This window comes from Lethenteron reissneri, chromosome 38, assembly GCF_015708825.2.
Source record: "Lethenteron reissneri isolate LAM-NWPU_2019-01 chromosome 38, ASM1570882v1, whole genome shotgun sequence".
Classification (NCBI taxonomy): domain Eukaryota; kingdom Metazoa; phylum Chordata; class Hyperoartia; order Petromyzontiformes; family Petromyzontidae; genus Lethenteron; species Lethenteron reissneri.
In genome coordinates, this window is record NC_083816.1 from 2,898,686 (window position 1) to 2,921,386 (window position 22,701).

General features: G+C 43.7%; 1 protein-coding gene across 3 annotated transcripts in view; it reads left to right on the forward strand.

Moving 5' to 3' along the window:
* Nucleotides 1–11,668, forward strand: part of LOC133351657 (uncharacterized) — a 28,344-nt gene extending 16,676 nt beyond the window's left edge. Inside the window, exons 13-16 of one of the 3 annotated variants that reach the window (XM_061567027.1) lie at nt 1,411–1,512; nt 2,931–3,053; nt 4,799–4,918; nt 8,867–11,668. In XM_061567027.1, the coding sequence (XP_061423011.1) occupies nt 1,411–1,512; nt 2,931–3,053; nt 4,799–4,918; nt 8,867–9,165 (644 nt within the window). In that variant the 3' untranslated portion in view covers nt 9,166–11,668. The remainder of the gene's footprint in view (nt 1–1,410; nt 1,513–2,930; nt 3,054–4,798; nt 4,919–8,866) is intronic. The other 2 variants (XM_061567028.1, XM_061567029.1) reach the window with 2 other exon arrangements.
* The last annotated feature ends 11,033 nt before the right edge of the window (nt 11,669–22,701 follow it).

The window sequence follows — 22,701 nt, forward strand, 5'->3', positions numbered from 1 at the left end:
GAACGGTGAGGAATCAGCCCAGAACTACACGGGAGGATCTTGTCAATGATCTCAAGGCAGCTGGGACCATAGTCACCAAGAAAACAGTTGGTAACACACTACGCCATGAAGGACTGAAATCCTGCAGCGTCCGCAAGGTCCCCCTGCTCAAGAAAGCACATATACATGCCCGTTGTGGTCAGATGAGACCAAAATGGAGCTCTTTGGCATCAACTCACCTCGCCGTGTTTGGAGGAGGAGGAATGCTGCCTATGACCCCAAGAACACCATCCCCACCGTCAAACATGGAGGTGGAAACATTATTCTTTGGGGGTGTTTTTTCTGCTAAGGGGACAGGACAACTTCACCGCATCAAAGGGACAATGAACGGGGCCATGTACCGTCAAATCTTGGGTGAGAACCTCCTTCTCTCAGCCAGGGCATTGAAAATGGGTCGTGGATGGGTATTCCAGCATGACAATGACCCAAAACACACGGCCAAGTCAACAAAGGAGTGGCTCAAGAAGAAGCACATTAAGGTCCTGGAATGGCCTAGCCAGTCTCCAGACCTTAATCCCATTGAAAATCTGTGGAGGGAACTGAAGGTTCAAGTTGCCAAACATCAGCCTCGAAACCTTAATGACTTGGAGAAGATCTGCAAAGAGGAGTGGGACAAAATCCCTCCTGAGATGTGTGCAAACCTGGTGGCCAACTATAAGAAACGTCTGACCTCTGTGATTGCCAACAAGGGTTTTGCCACCAAGTACTAAGTCATGTTTTGCAGAGGGGTCAAATACTTATTTCCCTCATTAAAATCAATTTATAACATTTTTGACATGCGTTTTTCTGGATTTTTTGTTGTTATTCTGTCTCTCATTGTTCAAATAAACCTACCATTAAAATTATAGACTGATCATTTATTTGTCAGTGGGCAAACGTAAAAAATCAGCAGGGGATCAAATACTTGTTTTCCTCACTGTATATAGCTCTTTGTCAGAAGCGACCTGGCCGCAAATGATTGCTCAACGAAGTGGAATTATCACGTGAACATTTATATCAGTCAAATACTCAAAATACATGTTTTCTAAATGTGGACGGAATAACCAGAGGACCCGGAGATAAATCCACGCAACCGCGGGGAGAACATGATACTCCAAATATACAGCAGGCGTCAGGGTTGGGTTTGAACCTATGACCTTCTGCATACCAGGCGTGGTAGTTAACATCACGCCACTGAGATGTTGCCTTACAATGAGAATGGCCACGCTGTAAGAATCTGGAAGCAATATTGCGGCAAACCTTAACCAACAGAAATATAAAAAAAATTGACAGGCATAATGCAAAGTGACTTTGTTAAAATAAAGAAAGCTATTAAAAAAACAAAGTACTGATCGTGTTAATGTTGACCGTTCGTGTTGTTATTTGAGACAGACATGGGCACCCTGAGACCCCCGAACACTGTCGCCCCAAGCCCTCCGGTCCTGATCCACAATGCCCGTGATGATCCAACCGATTCTGGACACGAAGAAAATGGTACCACCTCTGCACTTTCTGAAAAATCTGCGCGCATGATTATAAGCATTGTTATACTGTCACATTATCTGTGTGTTGCGCAAAGGCCCGTGATCTTACCTGGGCAGACGTTGGGTTACGAGTGCACAGACCTGTGGTTTGAATCCAGCAGTAAGAAAAAACACATTCCTGCGGAGGGAGCTGGAAGGAACGTTGGGTTGCTCGGTCAATGGCCAGGGTCAACGACGGCGTGGTGTATTCCGCAAATATGCCCGACTGTGAGGGCGGGCACAAGTCGGCGTGAATAGGTTAAACGTTGAGTTTTATAAGGGCACCACGGGGTGAGCAGCCCCTCCCCACCCAGCCCCACCCCTCCCACCCAGCCCCTCCCCACCCTCCCCACCCTCCCCACCCAGCCCCTCCAAACCCTCCCCACCCAGCCCTCCCCACCCAGCCCCACCCAGCCCCTCCCCACCCTCCCCTCCCCACCCAGCCCCTCCCTCCCCACCCAGCCCCTCTCTGCACGACGGACGGACACAATAATCCCCTGTGGGCTGGTGTAACCAGGAGGTTCCTACCAGTATAATATCCAGCTAGTTGAAACTGAAGCTAGAGCACTCAGCTTACAAGCGAAAGGTTGCAAGTTATAATGATGTCCAGAACTCAGCCCTTCGTTCCTCTGCGGTGGATAAAAGGAGCACCACTTAGTGGGAAGTTAACAGTGGTCCTTTGGCATATGCCAACTCGATTTGGAAGTTTAAAAAAAAAGCTGCATTTGTAAGATTTTTCGCGAGATGGGCAGGTCTTTCCCCGATATATCTATTTCCGCTCAGCCAGCCCCAAAAGGAAACCCACGCAAGAAATGTTGGCTCCTGACCAAATAGTGCGTCACGGTGGCGAGATGTTAACTACCCTGCTTGGTATGGAGGAGGTCGGAAGTTCTATTCAGACCCTAACACCAGCTGTATATTTGGAGTTTACATGTTCTCCCCGTGGTCACGTGAAGTTTTCTCCGGGTCCTCCGGTTTTTCCCTCCACATTTAGAAAACATGCGTTCAGAGTATTTGGCTGCAATACATTTCCACATGATGATAAGCCACTCCATTGAGTAATTATTTGTGACCAGGTCGCTTCTGAAAAATAGCTATATAGCTCAATGGGCCTTACCTGGTAAAATTAAACAATATTTAATAGTTTAGTTTAATTGGTAGCCAATAAAGACATGCAAATAGGGTTTTTGGATGGCGACTAATTTTAATAATTACTCGAGTTCTGCGATTCATAGGAGTGGGGTGCAAAAGTAATATCCATGCCGATGGGTAATTCCCGGCCAACTTGGTGTTTGATGGTTAACCATATTCGTGAATTCTACGAGCTGGTGCTTGCTGTGTTTTGTTCTGCCCAACTGCATTCCTGTGCCATTGTGTCTGTATTCACAGTGTACGTAAAGATAATCAAGAATCCTCAAATGACGGGAACGGCATGGGTAAATGCCTCATCAGCATCGCCAGGAGTGACTGCGCAATTACCCATCGGTGGTCTGGAAGAAGCTGTGAAGTCTGGTAAAAATATATATTTCATTTTTTGGCATTATATTTGAATCAGTTAATTTTCTTTGCTGTGTTTCGGCCACCTAAACGACCTCGCCATATTTGTGTCGTCAGCACCCTCCACCTCCAGACACAACCAAAGCAATTAAATTTCCACGTGCGCAAGCATTTAAATGTGTAATAGATTCAACCGAGTCGCAGACGTACTTCTTGGAGGCAACACATATTTATTAACACCAACACATTAACACAAAGGGGTCACTGCCCCTTTGACCGGATAACCTGTGGTGGTGGACCACCAGGCCAACTACGCTAGTTACTGGGAGTAGCTACATTGGACAGGACCCGACCTTGGGTACTCGTCCACGTATTGGTGACTTTTTTTTGGACGTAGAACGTAGATCGTAGATCTTCAGATGACAACAGCAATGCTAGAACTCCGGTTCTTGTGGGGACCCGGTTTATATGCTCCCGGGTCGTGGCCGGCCCCGCCCTTGGCCATGACCACCTTCGAGAAACCTCTTATCGTTTCTCGACCCTTCCCGTAGGATCTCACCCTGACACGTGACCACCCCTTAGCCCCCGCCGGGGGCCCCTGTGTAGATCTTACTTGTCACGTGCCTTCCGGGGTCAACCAGAGTGCCATGGCCTAGGGTAACCTCATCATATGGCTGACACTCCCACACTCCCTGCTGTAGGAGTCAGCACTGCACGCCACGCGTGGTGCCACTGAGCGCTATCCCAGCGCTCACCGAGCCCCCTCTAGGGCTGGTACTACACCCACCTACGGGGTGTCTGCGATGATAATGCATCGCACGCCGTGCCTCGCTAGAGCCGGCATTACACAGTGACATTCACGATGTCGCTACAAATGTAACAATTCTCACGAACAAACGTAGCAGTTTCATTTGAAACTACGTCAGACATCATCAGGACAAAATCCAGAAGGTCAGACGTCAAACGCGAAGAAGAGTGTTGTTGTCGGCACTTTGTGGGCTAATTCAAAACATTCAATTTTTTATCACGATATTAGCCGTGGAAACTTTACGTGTTGTGCATTGTATAGCTATATAATGCACAGCACACGTTGTTAGGCTGCATCACCTTCTGGAGAATTACTAAATTACACTTTGCAAAGCATCATCTAAAAACTATAACAAACAAATATTGTACCATGGAAGGCCCACTGAGCTATTTAGCTCTTTTTCAGAAGCGACTGACCACAGATGACAGCTCAACAAAGTGGCCTTATCATGTGGAAATGTATAGCAGCCAGATACTCTTCAACTCATGATGTTGATTCTAAATGTGGAGGGAAAAACCAGAGGACCCAGAGAAATATCCACGCGACGACGGGGAGAGAGGCACGCAAACTCCAAATATACAGCAGGCGTTATTGTCGGGGTCAACCCCACAACCTCCTGTATACCAGGCGAGGTAGTTAACATCTCTCCACCGTGGTGCCTTAAACCCCAATCAGCCTGCTTTGATCTATGATACGCGCTTATTTTGCGTGTCGTTTGGGGCAGGGGGTGACATGACTGCACTTCGACTGATTTCGTGGTTCATGGAAATGGGCGGTGTAAGACTAATTGGGGTGGGTGCTGCCAGTCTGTACACAAATTATTTTACATCCAAACCAAATGCTTGGTACAGCTTAACCATATGTGCGCATTATAAGAGATGGTGCTTGGTGTTTGTTTCCAGCCCGGCTGAGTTATATACATTGCTGTTTGTGTGTGTGTGTTTTGCATTAGAAGTGTTCGTACCAGATGTGCCAGCTGAACGTGGGATCAGAGCTTGGAAAAATCCCGCAAAAACATGGGCGGTGAATGATAAAGATCCCAGGCAAAGTTTGGCTGCAGCATTAAAATTAGGTAACAACAACAAAATAACACTTTCCTTTTGGTGCATTACTGTATATTTCTTTCACATGAATTTCCGATAGATTAAATCCTATTTTACAAACTGAAGTGTTTTATGCGGTGATATTTTTAAATACTGTAGTGTAATATACTCTGGGGGTGGAGCAGTGGAGCAGTGGCACAGTCGTTAAAGCATATGGGCTGCCATAGTGGCGAGATGTTAACTCCCTCGCCTGGAATACAGGAGGTCGTGGGTTCCATCCCGACCCTGACACCTGCTGTATATTTGGAGTTTGCACGTTCTCTCTCCCCGTGGTCATGTAGATTTTTCTCCGGGTCCTCCGGTTTTTCCCTCCACATTTAGAAACATTCGTTTTAGAGTATTCGGATACAATACATTTCCACGTGGTAAGCCACTTCGTTGAGCTATCGTTTGTGGCCAGGTCGCTTCTGAAAAAGAGCTACATAGCTCAGTGGGCCTTACCTGCTAAAATAAAAAAAAAATTGCTTATTTTTAAATCCAATCCCGGCCTTGGCTAATATCAAGGGTGAGTAATGTCTTAACAACCCACACTGAACATTGTGGGTTGGTTAAAAAAAAACCGTGATTAACACAGCGTAGGGAGGCTTTCATCCCAAGCAGTGGAGTCACACAGGGCGGCAATACATTACAATTGTTTTATATTCTAGTGTACACCAAGTGTGAAAGGCTGCACCATCTGGTGGGAAATTTGCCTAATTACACTTTGCAAGGATCAGGCACACACACAGTCGCCTGGGTCGTGCCATTATCTTAAAAAGCTAAAAGTGCCCCCTCGTTTAACATTCGTTTAGTGGCGTATAATAGTTTTACCCTGTTACAGAACTAGTGGTATGGTGTATACAGCAAGCGTGTCGTTCATGTTGTTTGCTCAGCCATACTTCCCCATGCTGGTCAGTGCAGGTTGATGAAGGGGCTGGATGGTTTATATTTCATTCCGAGATTGTTCATACATTTTTCAGTGAAAATAGGTGAATAATACTGCCCTGGGCGAGCGGTGCTGTAGCTACATAAAATGACTCACAATTGCCAAGCAAACTTGATTTGGAGCTTTCGTGACCGCAGGAATTACCCTTTGGTTCTATAAATAAATTATACTAATTATACTAATAGCATATTTAATTATTTTTTCTTTCTACGTGACTTTACCGAAAGAACCAAAGAGTAATTCCTGCAGTCACGAAAGCTCGCAATCAAGTTTGAATCACCTCTACGGGGATGATTTAAGTTTGTTTTCTCTCTCTGTGTGTGTCTCTGTGTTGTCTCTATCTGCTTGTGTGTCTGTCTTTGTGTCTCCGTGTCTGTGGCTTGTCTCTGTCTCAAAATTTCACACTTAACTTCTAATTTAGCAATCTCTGGAAGAACGTAATCAACCAGGCTATGCGTTAATTGTGTGTTGACTGACTCTATGTGTTGCATTGCATTACATTTCCAAATTGTACTAAGTTTGTTTGATTAAGTGTGTTTTCTCTCTCTGTGTGTGTCCGTGTGTTGTCGCTCTAGTATTTTCTGCAGTTACAAAGGCTCCAAGTCTCTCATTAACATGCTAATTTCTCTACCCCCCCCCCTCTCTCTCTCTGCCCCCCTCTCTCTATATTTAAAGCCTCGACATAGAGGCGTTGTTTCTCTGTGTGCCTATGTGTGTGTCTCTCTCGATGTGTCTCTGTGTTATCTCTCTCTGCTTGTGTGTCTGTCTATGTGTCCCCGTGTCTGTGTTTTGTCTCTCTCTCAAATTTAGCAATCTTTGGAAGAACGTATTCAACTAAGTAGGGTGTTGACTTTTGTGTTAGCCAACTCTCTGTGTTGTATTGCATTATATTTCTAAGTATACTACGTTTGTTTTCTCATTCATTCGTACCTGATGATGATTGCTTGTGTGTGCAATCGAAACGTCGTATGCTATTATTTAATTTATTTTTCTTTCTACGTGACTTCACCGAAAGAACCAAAGAGTAATTGCCAAGCAGTTGGAAGTTCAAGTGCCAGATAGTGTGCGATTCAATCGCGCATTCCGGGTGAATCCAACGAGCTGTCCCTGTAGCAGCATAGCAGGACCTGTGCTGTGAATGTATACATATTTAACTTCTTTCACACCGCACATAGTCAACCGTACTAATCGGAGGAGGATACATTTGACTCCACGTGGGGAACTTGAACTCATGGCTCCTGCCTCAGGACTGCCAATCGAGAGGAGCAGTTCGCCACGTTCGAGTAATTATCATTAAACAACTGTGGCGAGTTGGAAATGCGTACTTCCATCAGGGTTAAAGTTTTGGGGGCCGTCATAACAGTAGAAAAATGATGCATCTCATCAGGCTTTGTATGCAGCCTGTTCTACTCTAACGCAGAAGTTGCATTCCCGAAGAACACCGCATTACGGCAAAATTGCGTTATGATAAATAATATCTAATATAGGGTAAAGCACCATCCGCGATAACACGCGAGATGCGTATGCAGGCTGCATCTAGAAGCATCCAGCAGTATCCCGCCTCGTGTGATGCTACGCCGAGACAGCCGTACATCCGCTTATTCCTACTCGCGCAACGTAGTTCCGTTCACTGAAATTGCGTTTTATCCAATTCGCATCCGCGTTCTATAAACAAAAAAAATCTCGAATACATTTATTGCGTTGTATAAAATTCGAGTTGTGAAAACACGCGGCGTCATAGGTGAACAGACTGTACAAGCTAACAGCCGTCATCATCTTCAGTTGATAATAATATGTACATTGGTCTGCAAATAGAATGTATGGTCTGGAACAAGAATGGTTGGAAATTCACCATCAGGTCAATTATCTCGTGGGTTTTACATTGCCAGTTCAGTGGTAATCAAAAACCAGTTGAGCAGATCATTCATCCAATTATTTATTTTACAGAGAGGGACTTGTGGAAATTCACGTTCAGTGCCTTGGGTAGGCTACGAATGATGAGAAGTACTCCGGGTATCATACAGGAGCTACGCTGCTGGTGAAAACAATTAGTGGATGTGCTTTTTTGACTCATCATCGTTACACCAATACTCTCAACAAAGTTTTGTAACAAGAATAGGTGTTACCCTTTATAGCAATAAAACAGGAGTTGTTTTAAGATGTTCAAACACCAAATAGAAAATTTAACACGTAGGCTTTCGCGACCAATATTATTCATAATATAGGTTTTTGGGTCAGATCGCGTTATTTATAAATGTGTCGTAACCCTCCACCACCCGACACGGCCAAACAGTAAAAAATGTGTCACGTTTTTCAAAGGACAAAATAATTCACTTCTTTAGCCCACCGGTGTGCTGAAGAGAGAATAAACAGCATTTTAAAATTTAGAGAGAATCAACAGCATTTTAAAATTAAAAATGCTGTTGATTCTCTCTTCAGCACACCGGTGGGCTAAAGACGTGAATTATTTTGTCCTTTGAAAAACGTGACACATTTTTTACTGTTTGGCCGTGTCGGGTGGTGGAGGGTTACGACACATTTATAAATAACGCGATCTGACCCAAACACCTATATTATGACCAAATAGAAACCTTTTTGCTCGGAATCAAGTCTGCATTAACCACGCGTATTTGTGGTGAACATGCAAACAAACATGCTCTGATAATTTTTGCATTGTCTTTGAAACTTTATGACCTCGTCTCACCAGTGTCATGCAACAAAGTCCCATGGTAAAGTTTTGCAATTTCGTCACGATTAATGTATCAAATATTTGTAGGGTGGTCTTTGACTGCCAAGTCACATTCGTTGTTTCTCTAAGAACCCAGCAACGTGAGGATGACAACGATGATGATGCTAATGCGAGCATACTGTGGTCGAAATTCCTGTACAGGTGTCTGAGACAATTGTTACGACAATGAGAGTTCAATATAGTTGCACTTTGACACAGCAGCGAAACCTGCCTTGACCCCTCCATGACTTTAACCTGTTCCAGGGAATGCTATGGGTCATGACAGAAGCTCACTCAGGAAGAGATCTGGCTCGTCACCCTTTGCAAGTCCTGCTGCAGCCAACAGAGGGCCGTTGGAGGAGGAGGTGGCGATGGTGCCAACCACGAGAGAAGTGGAAGAGAGACGAGTAGAAATAACGGAGGAAGAGAAGAATGTGGATCAAACGGAAGAAAACGTATCACCCGTGCCCTGTCCCATCTGCTTCTACGTATACCCTGGCTGGTTGATTGAAGAGCATGCGCGCACGTGCGAGGAATATTCAACAGATCCGACGGCATCGTGACACAGAATCGGGATATTTATTTTTACTGGAGGAGGAATCCGATGAGCTATAAAGCTCCTTTTCACAAATGTCCAATTAGGGGCACAAAGTCAGAACGTTACAACACGCAACAATAAACAATGCGCAAACACGATAGGAAAGGTAAACAAATCACTTAAATGTAAATACACAAATACAACTAAGCTGTCTCCCCGACAGACCTGGTCTTCACCTGAGGACGGCTGCTTGCGTTGTGGCCGAAACGTCGTGAGAATTATTTTATTATGTTTTATTTTTATTATTTTATTATTTCCATTCTACGTGACTTTACCGAAAGAACCAAGAAGATATTTTTTTTATCTTACCAGGTAAAGCCCACTGAGCTATTAGCTTCTTTTTTCAGAAGAGACCTGACCACAAATGATGGCTCAACAAAGTGGCTTCTCGTGCGGGAAAGAAAACACCCGACCAGAACGGTGAGCCGCCACCACCACCAGCCGTACGTGAATACTCGACATCTCGGCAGGTGACCGTGCAAATCGCCCTCAATACCGCTCGTGACCCGAGACACAGCCGCGAGCTATGTTACGTCCAGGTTACAGGCTGCCACTTCACCCCTGGTCATGTTAAATGCTCAATATTACTGCAAAATCCTGTTTCTCTTAAGACTTCACAACACATGGTACACATGCTGCACACAGCATGGGTGCCACGGTGGCCAGAGGACGCCACGGTGGCCAAATGATAACAACCTCACCTGGCATACAGGAGGAAGTGGGTTCGAGCCCAACCCCCGACGCCTGTTGTATATTTGGAGTTTGCGTGTCTCTCTCCCCGTGGTCGTGTGGATTTTTCTCAAGGACCCTCCGGTTTTTCCCTCCACATATAAAAAACAATGCGTTTAGAGCATTTGCCTGTTCTATATTCCCACGTGATAAGCTGTTTCGTCGAGTCATCATTTGTGGCTTGGTCGCTTCTCAGTGGGCCTTACCTGGTGAAATAAAAATAGTATCGTTTATATTCAGAATCCTTTTGACCTGCCACACACTCTCATATTAACGACGTGAAAGTGTGTATTTTGTACACTAAAGTTTTTTTTTATTCAATATACCGACTGTTCGCGATCGAATCGTCGTAGTTTTGTTTTTATTATTTTTTGTTATTTTCTTTGAACCTATCTACGTGACTTTACCGAAAGACTCAAAGAATATGAATTCCTGCAGTCACGAAAGCTTTAAGTCAAGACCCAGGATTCATGTTAACAGCCTCCTCCTGAGATCTTTGTCACGGTGGTCGTGAAATTCGAATGAAGTGAAACATATTCGATGTGGCTGTAGAATCACATGAGCTTATCCGTGTCCCTGCTTGCCTTTGAAAATCGCCACGTGGAGCGATGTAACTTGAATTAGCCCATTGCTTTATTTTACTTTTCAAGAGTTATATTTTTAGCTGGGTTTTTTTGTTCGAACAAAGTTTGTACATTCAACGATAGGTCCATTTCCAGGTGGGGTACTCCTCCCCCCCGACCGCTTCCGTGACCTTTCTGTCAAACTATCATTATTTATTTAACCTCACGTCAGTAACACAGTTTACACAAAAAACACCTTGCTAAAAATCGTAACCCTGTGGTGGTCGCGGTCTCGCGTGTTCATAACACGATAATCATTGGGACGCTGTGTTTCCGACAGCTCTGTTTTTTCACCTGAGGACGGCTGCTTGTGTTGTGGCCGAAACGTCGTGATAATTTTATTTTAATTAGTTTTATTTTTATTATTTTATTATTTCCCTTCTACGTGACTTTACCGAAAGAACCAAGAAGACGAGAATCCTCTCCACGGCCCTCGACCCGGCGTCGTCAATATATTTTGACCGCGGAATGTTTCTGGGGGTTTTCTGAACAATTTCACTTGCAAGGGGGCTGCTCGCCCCCCTCGACATCGAGTGGCCCACGGGCCAACCCTCCGAGCGTCGTCGTGCGTCCCAACGGTTGCGCTACTTAACCTAACAGCACTTGCCCCAACAGTCTGCTAAGGCTACACGGGAGATCTTTGATGTGGAAAGAGCGAGAGAGAGAGAGTGAGCAGGATAGGGCTGTGTGATTGAGTGGAGAGAGAGAGAAGGTGATATCATAGACTATACGGGGGGTGATCTTGCACTGTGGTTAACGCGTGATAAGTGTTACATTTGATGTTTAATTTCATTTATTTTAAAATTATACGGGTATTTGTATCTCGTGTAAAGAAAAAAGTTGTTCAAGAGTTGGAACATTTTGTGGCTGAAACGTTGCTTGCTCAGCTTCGCTTACCGAGCAATTTTCTCGGACCGTATCTCGCTCGCTACGCCAGACGACACGCGCCTGTGTACGGACATCTGCAGTCTGCGGCTAAAATGTTGCAAAGTTATCGATACGCGTATGTATTCTATGTATCCGCGCTCACTTTAATGCATATGTAAAGGGTGAATCTGCCCGTTTCGGACACTTTCGCTGTGTAGTCGCTATGTAATTAAACAATACCGGCTACCACCACTGTGTTCACACCGCGTGCCACATTGCACCCTGGGCTGAAGAGGCAGTACAGCGACGGTGCGGCTGTACCAAGATCAGCAACCCCCCCCCCCCCCCCAAAGTTACAAGATTTGTATTTGCATGATGGGGACCCACAGGAAACATTATGCGCCAGGGACCCCAAATATGCCTTCGGCGCGCCTGATTGCACCCGTTTCACGCCGAAGATGATGCGATAAGGAGATGAGCAACAGCGAGTTTTCCTGTACTCTTGACATTAAATTTGATCACTAAGAGCAAATACAGCAGACCAATGCGCCCAACGGAGGGCGTATTCAGTGAATGCATATTAGCTGCTCAGAATCATCAGACTATTTAGACTGGAGGAATCCGATGAGCTAAGAAGCTTTTTTCACAGATGTCCAGTATGGGCGGGTCAGCAATTTACAGCAGCAAACAACAAAAAACGATAAGGAGTGCAACAAAAAACGAATGTTAAGTCACGAAAAATAAAAATTAATTCGACTTAAAACTTTCGTGACTGCAGGAATTCATATTCTTTGGTTCTTTCGGGAAATTCACGTAGATAGAAGAAAAATGAACAATAAAAGATAAAGTGAAAAAAATAACACTAATGTATATTGTAGCCTGGTTCTGAATCGGAGTGAGTGTACTGGCAATATATAATGTGGACTGTAGCCTGGTTATTAAGTTTGGTGAGTGTACTGGCAGTCTATAGCTTAAAACCCAGGCTACAGTCGACATAGACTGCCAGTACACTCACCAAGGTTAAGAACCAGGCTACAATCTACATTATAGACTGCCAGTACACTCACCAAGGTTAAGAACCAGTCTACAATCTATAATTATAGACTATCGGTACGCTCACCGAGGTTAAGAACCAGGCTACAGTCTACATTATAGACTGCCAGTACACTCAGAAAACTTAATAACCAGGCTACAGTCCACATTATAGATTGTCAGTACACTCACTTCAATTAAGAACTAGACTACAGTCTACATGAGTGGGTTTGTATTTATTTATTTTTTATTATTTTTTAATTCACTTTATTAAAAAAATCTATCCACGTGACTTTACCGAAAGAACCAAAGAACATGGAAAATAAATTATTATTAATATTATATAAGTAAGCAACAAGATGGGAATTGCACTGAGAGACAGACGCGGACGGGAACACGTGGATTAGAAAAAAAAATCACAAATTAGACATTTAAGAAAGCCCATTAGCACTTTTTCAGAAGCGACTTGGCCACAAATGATAGCTCAGAGAAGTGGCGTATCGTGTGGACATTTATAGCACACGACAAGCCACTGCGTTCAGCTATCATTTGTAGCAGCCAAATGTGTACGCCCTTGGTCTGTGCCAAGTAGCCCAACGTTCAGTCCAGCTCTGGCGTTAGTATACGTATAAGTAATTTGTCACGAAGTTAGACCGTGTTTCATTCATAAATGTTGGGTCACAAGTAAATTATTCGTTATACTCATCATATGGCTCCAAGTAAACGACAAAGTGTGATTCGAACAACGGTCAAAGGTTAACTCTAAATCAAGCGAGAACAAAATATGTATTGATTAATCTCCCTTTGTCAACAAAAGAGCTCGTACTTAATATGTATGGCATAGTTCTACTTTTATTGGTAGCCTTGAACCGGCAGTGGGAAATTCCGCATTCGGGCGTCTCGTTCTTGTTGCTTTTTGTGACTTGCTTCCTTATTCAGATATTTACATTTACATAAGAAGCTCAGTATGTAAACAAGAGGGAACTGCACCATTGGAAGACCACCGTTGAGTTCTCAAACTCGTGAGAGTGATGTTATCTCGTTAGCTGCTGCTTGTTTAAACAATTATCGAGGAAGCGATGATGGGGATGATGATGATGACATTTATTGAATCTGGCCCGGATTTAAAGTCATCGTTGGCAGATAATTTCCCTCTTCTATGGGGGCATCCATTCTCTATCGCCTCAGTGGCCAGGTAGGCTTGGAAGAGGCTTGGAAACTCACATTTGATCCCATCCACCATGCCATGGAACTTGTGAGTCTATAGTTTGTGTTAAGGTTCACAACTAAACTGCTGGCTTCACGACGCTTTTTCACCCGCATGTGCTCTTTACATTGACTTGTCAACACGGCGTTTTGCGAAGTCATTGCTAACGGCAGCATAAAACATCAACCTCAGTTATTTTGGAACGCAACACCATCAAAACACATTTCAGACAATGGCCCTTCACAGCACGTAACTGAAGTGGTCAGAGATAGAGCGGCTAAGAGTTAAGACGGTGTGCACTTCACACCATGGGACCTGATGATAATTCAGTATCAAACGTTTATTGTAATGCAGGTAAGCACAGCTTCGCCCACCTCACATCTCATTAGCTCTAAACTAAACTATTTTTAAATCCTTTATATTAAGTTCGCTTGCTTGCTTAGGACCGTGCAAATCTTTCGGTCGTTTTGTAACCCACTTCCCGTGATCCAACCGAGCTGACATTTTCCACACAGACTCGTTGTGCGTGACAAATTTTTTTCCTAAATGTTACACTTTTTAGGACAAAAATATTATATTTAATTACCAATTGCTTAATGGTGCAACGCAATCATCTGACCAATAGCTGGCAGCCATCTCAAGCCAGAGGACGAGAGGACTCTAGCCGCCACGCATATAAAGGATTTATAGTGAAAAACTTTGTTTTTACTGGTTATACTTATTTATTTTACCAGGTAAGGCCCACTGACCTATACAGCTCTTTTTCAGAAGCGCCCTGGTCACAAATGATAGCTCAACAAAGTGGCGTTTCGTGTGGAAATTTATTGCAGCCAAATAATCTCAACGCGTGTAGGTTAAATGTGGAGGGGAAAACCGAGGGACCCGGAGAAAAGTCCACGCGACCACGGGGAGAACACTCAAACTCAGAATCGAACCCACAACCTCCTGTATACCAGGCGAGGTATTTAACATCTCGCCATTCCCATCCCAGACATGTAACAGTACTGAGTTGGCCAGCGACTGCATCTGCATCACCGAAGGTATTGCTGCCTGCTGCACATTCGACTCGACGTGTGTCGATTACCTGAAATCATCAGGAATGTTCAAAACTGTAAGTTCAGCCCCTTCCTCTGAAAGCCTCACCCCTTTCATTTCCTTTACTCCGTAGTCCCCACTCCCTCCTGATTAAGATCCCTCCCCATGCTGATTTAGGCCCCCAGCGTCTCTCCCTCCGTCCGGCTCTCCGCCTTTCCTTTTTTAGGCCCAGCCCCGCCTTCTTCTTTAGGCCCCGCCTCCTTCTGTTTAGGCTCCTCCCCTTTCTTCCGGACACGGAGTTTTGCTGCTTTGGGTTGTCGTAGGGGTGGAAGGGGAGGGGTAGGGTGAGCGTGCACAATAAGGGCTGGATTTTTTCGATTTAAAGCTTTCGTGACTGCAGGGATTCATCTTCTTGGTTCTTTCGGTAAAGTCACGTAGAATGGAAACAATAAAAATAATAGAATAAAACATAATAAAATAATTCTCACGACGTTTCGGCCACAACGCAAGCAGCCGTCATCAGGTGAAGACCAAGTCTGTCGGGCAGACAGCGTCTCCCCGACAGACCTGGTCTTCACCTGATGTTTTATTTTATTATTTTTATTGTTTCCATTCTACGTGACTTTACCGAAAGAACTAAGAAGAGAAAAAATAAGGATGATGGTGTCAGCTTTACGATAACTACATTCTCTTAGAGCAACATAATAAAATATTATTACGTATACTCTCTTTTGAAGGCAATCTTATTCATGAATTCGTTGTTTGCCTTGACATGGGGATGTACACGTGGAATTTCCCTTTCGACGCAAGTATTATATGGCATGATATTTAATTTTCAAACACAATGGTAAATTACACCATACATTCTTGCTAACCAAACACATGTATTTAGATCAAACATATGTATGTATGTAGAAATTATTTCGCACCGTATCCTGCCTACCCTGCTAATCAGAGGTGCAGACGAAGGACAGCAAACTAAACACAAAAAAACAGTTCTAAAGAAATTCGTTTTCAAATCCAGATTCAAAAGTGCATCGCTCCAGTGGCTTCCTAATATCGGAAGGAAGAGCGTCCCAGACGGCCACAGAAGCGCATCTGAACGCGCACGATGCAATGACCGTCTTTGTTCGATGGTCAGATAAAAGCCGCTGCGAGGATGATGGTTTATGTTCCATGACGAGATCAGCAAATTAAAATTCAAAAGAGGCTGCAATGTGGCTCTGTGGATATGTGGGATGACGTCCACTCAAGGAACATTTATTTATTTATCTATTTCTATTTTGTAAATGTATCTAGTGTTTCGGAAGTCGCGTGAAATAGCATTCCCAAAATAAATAGGGTCTGTGCCATTTCTAGATTAGGTAACGTCGCAAACATCCTAGCTAAATGTACATGACTTCAGATAATAACAAGTTAAGTTTATGACACGAATGCATTACATGTTTCATGATTTCATAACAAATCACGCGCACACACGTAACAGCAATATTAAAAAATATATTTGTATGTTGATTAATACTGCGTGCGGTATTTAGCTTTGTTTAAACGTCCAGAGTCTTTTTTAACTTCTGCACTGTCAGCACAATACTTTGGCCACGGTATTTCTTCCGTGAAAACGGAGCCTCTTCACATGAGCATTAACCCACGGAGGTATGTGTGTTGAACTTATTTTGCATTGTACGTAGCCAACCGTACTAATCGGAGGTGCATCACCAGCTATGCTGGTTATGTGTCTGTATATGTTGAACTTCTTTCGCACCATACTTAGCCAAATGTGCTAATCAGAGTTGCATCACCTGCCACGCTGGTTATGTATGTGTAGGGGTGTCAGGGGAACGATTCCCACCAATAGGAGGGTTAGTGGGAGAGGTAATCGAGGAGATATGAGGGGAGAATTTTGATGTTTTACCTACGTGACTTTACCGAAAAAACCTAAGAATATGAATCATTGCAGTCACGAAAGCTTCAAATCTAGAAGGGAAGAAGGGGCCTTTAGCGGGGACGAGATTGGGACGGCTGGGGACAGGTGTGGATGGGAGAAAAGGATTAAAAGACGAGCCCCCTGCAACCTAGTGTCGGCTCTCCTTTACATATGTATGTGTGTTTAAAATATTGTATGTTTGTAAAAAAAAGTTCAAGTGTTCATGGGCAGTGTAGACTCTGTTGCATTTCAAATCTCTCACAATCAGAGTGGAGAACCAGAGTCAACATGTTATGTAGGCAAAGCATTTGCTCAGCTTCGCTTACCGAGCAATTTTCTCGGACCGTATCTCGCTCGCTACGCCAGACGACACGCGCCTGTGTACGGACATCTGCAGTCTGCGGCTAAAATGTTGCAAAGTTATCGATACGCGTATGTATTCTATGTATCCGCGCTCACTTTAATGCATATGTAAAGGGTGAATCTGCCCGTTTCGGACACTTTCGCTGTGTAGTCGCTATGTAATTAAACAATACCGGCTACCACCACTGTGTTCACACCGCGTGCCACATTGCACCCTGGGCTGAAGAGGCAGTACAGCGACGGTGCGGCTGTACCAAGATCAGCAACCCCCCCCCCCCCCCCCCAAAGTTACAAAATTTGTATTTGCATGATGGGGACCCACAGGAAACATTATGCGCCAGGGACCCCAAATATGCCTTCGGCGCGCCTGATTGCACCCGTTTCACGCCGAAGATGATGCGATAAGGAGATGAGCAACAGCGAGTTTTCCTGTACTCTTGACATTAAATTTGATCACTAAGAGCAAATACAGCAGACCAATGCGCCCAACGGAGGGCGTATTCAGTGAATGCATATTAGCTGCTCAGAATCATCAGACTATTTAGACTGGAGGAATCCGATGAGCTAAGAAGCTTTTTTCACAGATGTCCAGTATGGGCGGGTCAGCAATTTACAGCAGCAAACAACAAAAAACGATAAGGAGTGCAACAAAAAACGAATGTTAAGTCACGAAAAATAAAAATTAATTCGACTTAAAACTTTCGTGACTGCAGGAATTCATATTCTTTGGTTCTTTCGGGAAATTCACGTAGATAGAAGAAAAATGAACAATAAAAGATAAAGTGAAAAAAAATAACACTAATGTATATTGTAGCCTGGTTCTGAATCGGAGTGAGTGTACTGGCAATATATAATGTGGACTGTAACCTGTTATTAAGTTTGGTGAGTGTACTGGCAGTCTATAGCTTAAAACCCAGGCTACAGTCGACATAGACTGCCAGTACACTCACCAAGGTTAAGAACCAGGCTACAATCTACATTATAGACTGCCAGTACACTCACCAAGGTTAAGAACCAGTCTACAATCTATAATTATAGACTACTGGTACGCTCACAGAGGTTAAGAACCAGGCTACAGTCTACATTATAGACTGCCAGTACACTCAGAAAACTTAATAACCAGGCTACAGTCCACATTATAGATTGTCAGTACACTCACTTCAATTAAGAACTAGACTACAGTCTACATGAGTGGGTTTGTATTTATTTATTTTTTATTATTTTTTAATTCACTTTATTAAAAAAATCTATCCACGTGACTTTACCGAAAGAACCAAAGAACATGGAAAATAAATTATTATTAATATTATATAAGTAAGCAACAAGATGGGAATTGCACTGAGAGACAGACGCGGACGGGAACACGTGGATTAGAAAAAAAATCACAAATTAGACATTTAAGAAAGCCCATTAGCACTTTTTCAGAAGCGACTTGGCCACAAATGATAGCTCAGAGAAGTGGCGTATCGTGTGGACATTTATAGCACACGACAAGCCACTGCGTTCAGCTATCATTTGTAGCAGCCAAATGTGTACGCCCTTGGTCTGTGCCAAGTAGCCCAACGTTCAGTCCAGCTCTGGCGTTAGTATACGTATAAGTAATTTGTCACGAAGTTAGACCGTGTTTCATTCATAAATGTTGGGTCACAAGTAAATTATTCGTTATACTCATCATATGGCTCCAAGTAAACGACAAAGTGTGATTCGAACAACGGTCAAAGGTTAACTCTAAATCAAGCGAGAACAAAATATGTATTGATTAATCTCCCTTTGTCAACAAAAGAGCTCGTACTTAATATGTATGGCATAGTTCTACTTTTATTGGTAGCCTTGAACCGGCAGTGGGAAATTCCGCATTCGGGCGTCTCGTTCTTGTTGCTTTTTGTGACTTGCTTCCTTATTCAGATATTTACATTTACATAAGAAGCTCAGTATGTAAACAAGAGGGAACTGCACCATTGGAAGACCACCGTTGAGTTCTCAAACTCGTGAGAGTGATGTTATCTCGTTAGCTGCTGCTTGTTTAAACAATTATCGAGGAAGCGATGATGGGGATGATGATGATGACATTTATTGAATCTGGCCCGGATTTAAAGTCATCGTTGGCAGATAATTTCCCTCTTCTATGGGGGCATCCATTCTCTATCGCCTCAGTGGCCAGGTAGGCTTGGAAGAGGCTTGGAAACTCACATTTGATCCCATCCACCATGCCATGGAACTTGTGAGTCTATAGTTTGTGTTAAGGTTCACAACTAAACTGCTGGCTTCACGACGCTTTTTCACCCGCATGTGCTCTTTACATTGACTTGTCAACACGGCGTTTTGCGAAGTCATTGCTAACGGCAGCATAAAACATCAACCTCAGTTATTTTGGAACGCAACACCATCAAAACACATTTCAGACAATGGCCCTTCACAGCACGTAACTGAAGTGGTCAGAGATAGAGCGGCTAAGAGTTAAAGACGGTGTGCACTTCACACCATGGGACCTGATGATAATTCAGTATCAAACGTTTATTGTAATGCAGGTAAGCACAGCTTCGCCCACCTCACATCTCATTAGCTCTAAACTAAACTATTTTTAAATCCTTTATATTAAGTTCGCTTGCTTGCTTAGGACCGTGCAAATCTTTCGGTCGTTTTTTAACCCACTTCCCGTGATCCAACCGAGCTGACATTTTCCACACAGACTCGTTGTGCGTGACAAATTTTTTTCCTAAATGTTACACTTTTTAGGACAAAAATATTATATTTAATTACCAATTGCTTAATGGTGCAATGCAATCATCTGACCAATAGCTGGCAGCCATCTCAAGCCAGAGGACGAGAGGACTCTAGCCGCCACGCATATAAAGGATTTATAGTGAAAAACTTTGTTTTTACTGGTTATACTTATTTATTTTACCAGGTAAGGCCCACTGACCTATACAGCTCTTTTTCAGAAGCGCCCTGGTCACAAATGATAGCTCAACAAAGTGGCGTTTCGTGTGGAAATTTATTGCAGCCAAATAATCTCAACGCGTGTAGGTTAAATGTGGAGGGGAAAACCGAGGGACCCGGAGAAAAGTCCACGCGACCACGGGGAGAACACTCAAACTCAGAATCGAACCCACAACCTCCTGTATACCAGGCGAGGTATTTAACATCTCGCCATTCCCATCCCAGACATGTAACAGTACTGAGTTGGCCAGCGACTGCATCTGCATCACCGAAGGTATTGCTGCCTGCTGCACATTCGACTCGACGTGTGTCGATTACCTGAAATCATCAGGAATGTTCAAAACTGTAAGTTCAGCCCCTTCCTCTGAAAGCCTCGCCCCTTTCATTTCCTTTACTCCGTAGTCCCCACTCCCTCCTGATTAAGATCCCTCCCCATGCTGATTTAGGCCCCCAGCGTCTCTCCCTCCGTCCGGCTCTCCGCCTTTCCTTTTTTAGGCCCAGCCCCGCCTTCTTCTTTAGGCCCCGCCTCCTTCTGTTTAGGCTCCTCCCCTTTCTTCCGGACACGGAGTTTTGCTGCTTTGGGTTGTCGTAGGGGTGGAAGGGGAGGGGTAGGGTGAGCGTGCACAATAAGGGCTGGATTTTTTCGATTTAAAGCTTTCGTGACTGCAGGGATTCATCTTCTTGGTTCTTTCGGTAAAGTCACGTAGAATGGAAACAATAAAAATAATAGAATAAAACATAATAAAATAATTCTCACGACGTTTCGGCCACAACGCAAGCAGCCGTCATCAGGTGAAGACCAAGTCTGTCGGGCAGACAGCGTCTCCCCGACAGACCTGGTCTTCACCTGATGTTTTATTTTATTATTTTTATTGTTTCCATTCTACGTGACTTTACCGAAAGAACTAAGAAGAGAAAAAATAAGGATGATGGTGTCAGCTTTACGATAACTACATTCTCTTAGAGCAACATAATAAAATATTATTACGTATACTCTCTTTTGAAGGCAATCTTATTCATGAATTCGTTGTTTGCCTTGACATGGGGATGTACACGTGGAATTTCCCTTTCGACGCAAGTATTATATGGCATGATATTTAATTTTCAAACACAATGGTAAATTACACCATACATTCTTGCTAACCAAACACATGTATTTAGATCAAACATATGTATGTATGTAGAAATTATTTCGCACCGTATCCTGCCTACCCTGCTAATCAGAGGTGCAGACGAAGGACAGCAAACTAAACACAAAAAAACAGTTCTAAAGAAATTCGTTTTCAAATCCAGATTCAAAAGTGCATCGCTCCAGTGGCTTCCTAATATCGGAAGGAAGAGCGTCCCAGACGGCCACAGAAGCGCATCTGAACGCGCACGATGCAATGACCGTCTTTGTTCGATGGTCAGATAAAAGCCGCTGCGAGGATGATGGTTTATGTTCCATGACGAGATCAGCAAATTAAAATTCAAAAGAGGCTGCAATGTGGCTCTGTGGATATGTGGGATGACGTCCACTCAAGGAACATTTATTTATTTATCTATTTCTATTTTGTAAATGTATCTAGTGTTTCGGAAGTCGCGTGAAATAGCATTCCCAAAATAAATAGGGTCTGTGCCATTTCTAGATTAGGTAACGTCGCAAACATCCTAGCTAAATGTACATGACTTCAGATAATAACAAGTTAAGTTTATGACACGAATGCATTACATGTTTCATGATTTCATAACAAATCACGCGCACACACGTAACAGCAATATTAAAAAATATATTTGTATGTTGATTAATACTGCGTGCGGTATTTAGCTTTGTTTAAACGTCCAGAGTCTTTTTTAACTTCTGCACTGTCAGCACAATACTTTGGCCACGGTATTTCTTCCGTGAAAACGGAGCCTCTTCACATGAGCATTAACCCACGGAGGTATGTGTGTTGAACTTATTTTGCATTGTACGTAGCCAACCGTACTAATCGGAGGTGCATCACCAGCTATGCTGGTTATGTGTCTGTATATGTTGAACTTCTTTCGCACCATACTTAGCCAAATGTGCTAATCAGAGTTGCATCACCTGCCACGCTGGTTATGTATGTGTAGGGGTGTCAGGGGAACGATTCCCACCAATAGGAGGGTTAGTGGGAGAGGTAATCGAGGAGATATGAGGGGAGAATTTTGATGTTTTACCTACGTGACTTTACCGAAAAAACCTAAGAATATGAATCATTGCAGTCACGAAAGCTTCAAATCTAGAAGGGAAGAAGGGGCCTTTAGCGGGGACGAGATTGGGACGGCTGGGGACAGGTGTGGATGGGAGAAAAGGATTAAAAGACGAGCCCCCTGCAACCTAGTGTCGGCTCTCCTTTACATATGTATGTGTGTTTAAAATATTGTATGTTTGTAAAAAAAAGTTCAAGTGTTCATGGGCAGTGTAGACTCTGTTGCATTTCAAATCTCTCACAATCAGAGTGGAGAACCAGAGTCAACATGTTATGTAGGCAAAGCATTTGCTCAGCTTCGCTTACCGAGCAATTTTCTCGGACCGTATCTCGCTCGCTACGCCAGACGACACGCGCCTGTGTACGGACATCTGCAGTCTGCGGCTAAAATGTTGCAAAGTTATCGATACGCGTATGTATTCTATGTATCCGCGCTCACTTTAATGCATATGTAAAGGGTGAATCTGCCCGTTTCGGACACTTTCGCTGTGTAGTCGCTATGTAATTAAACAATACCGGCTACCACCACTGTGTTCACACCGCGTGCCACATTGCACCCTGGGCTGAA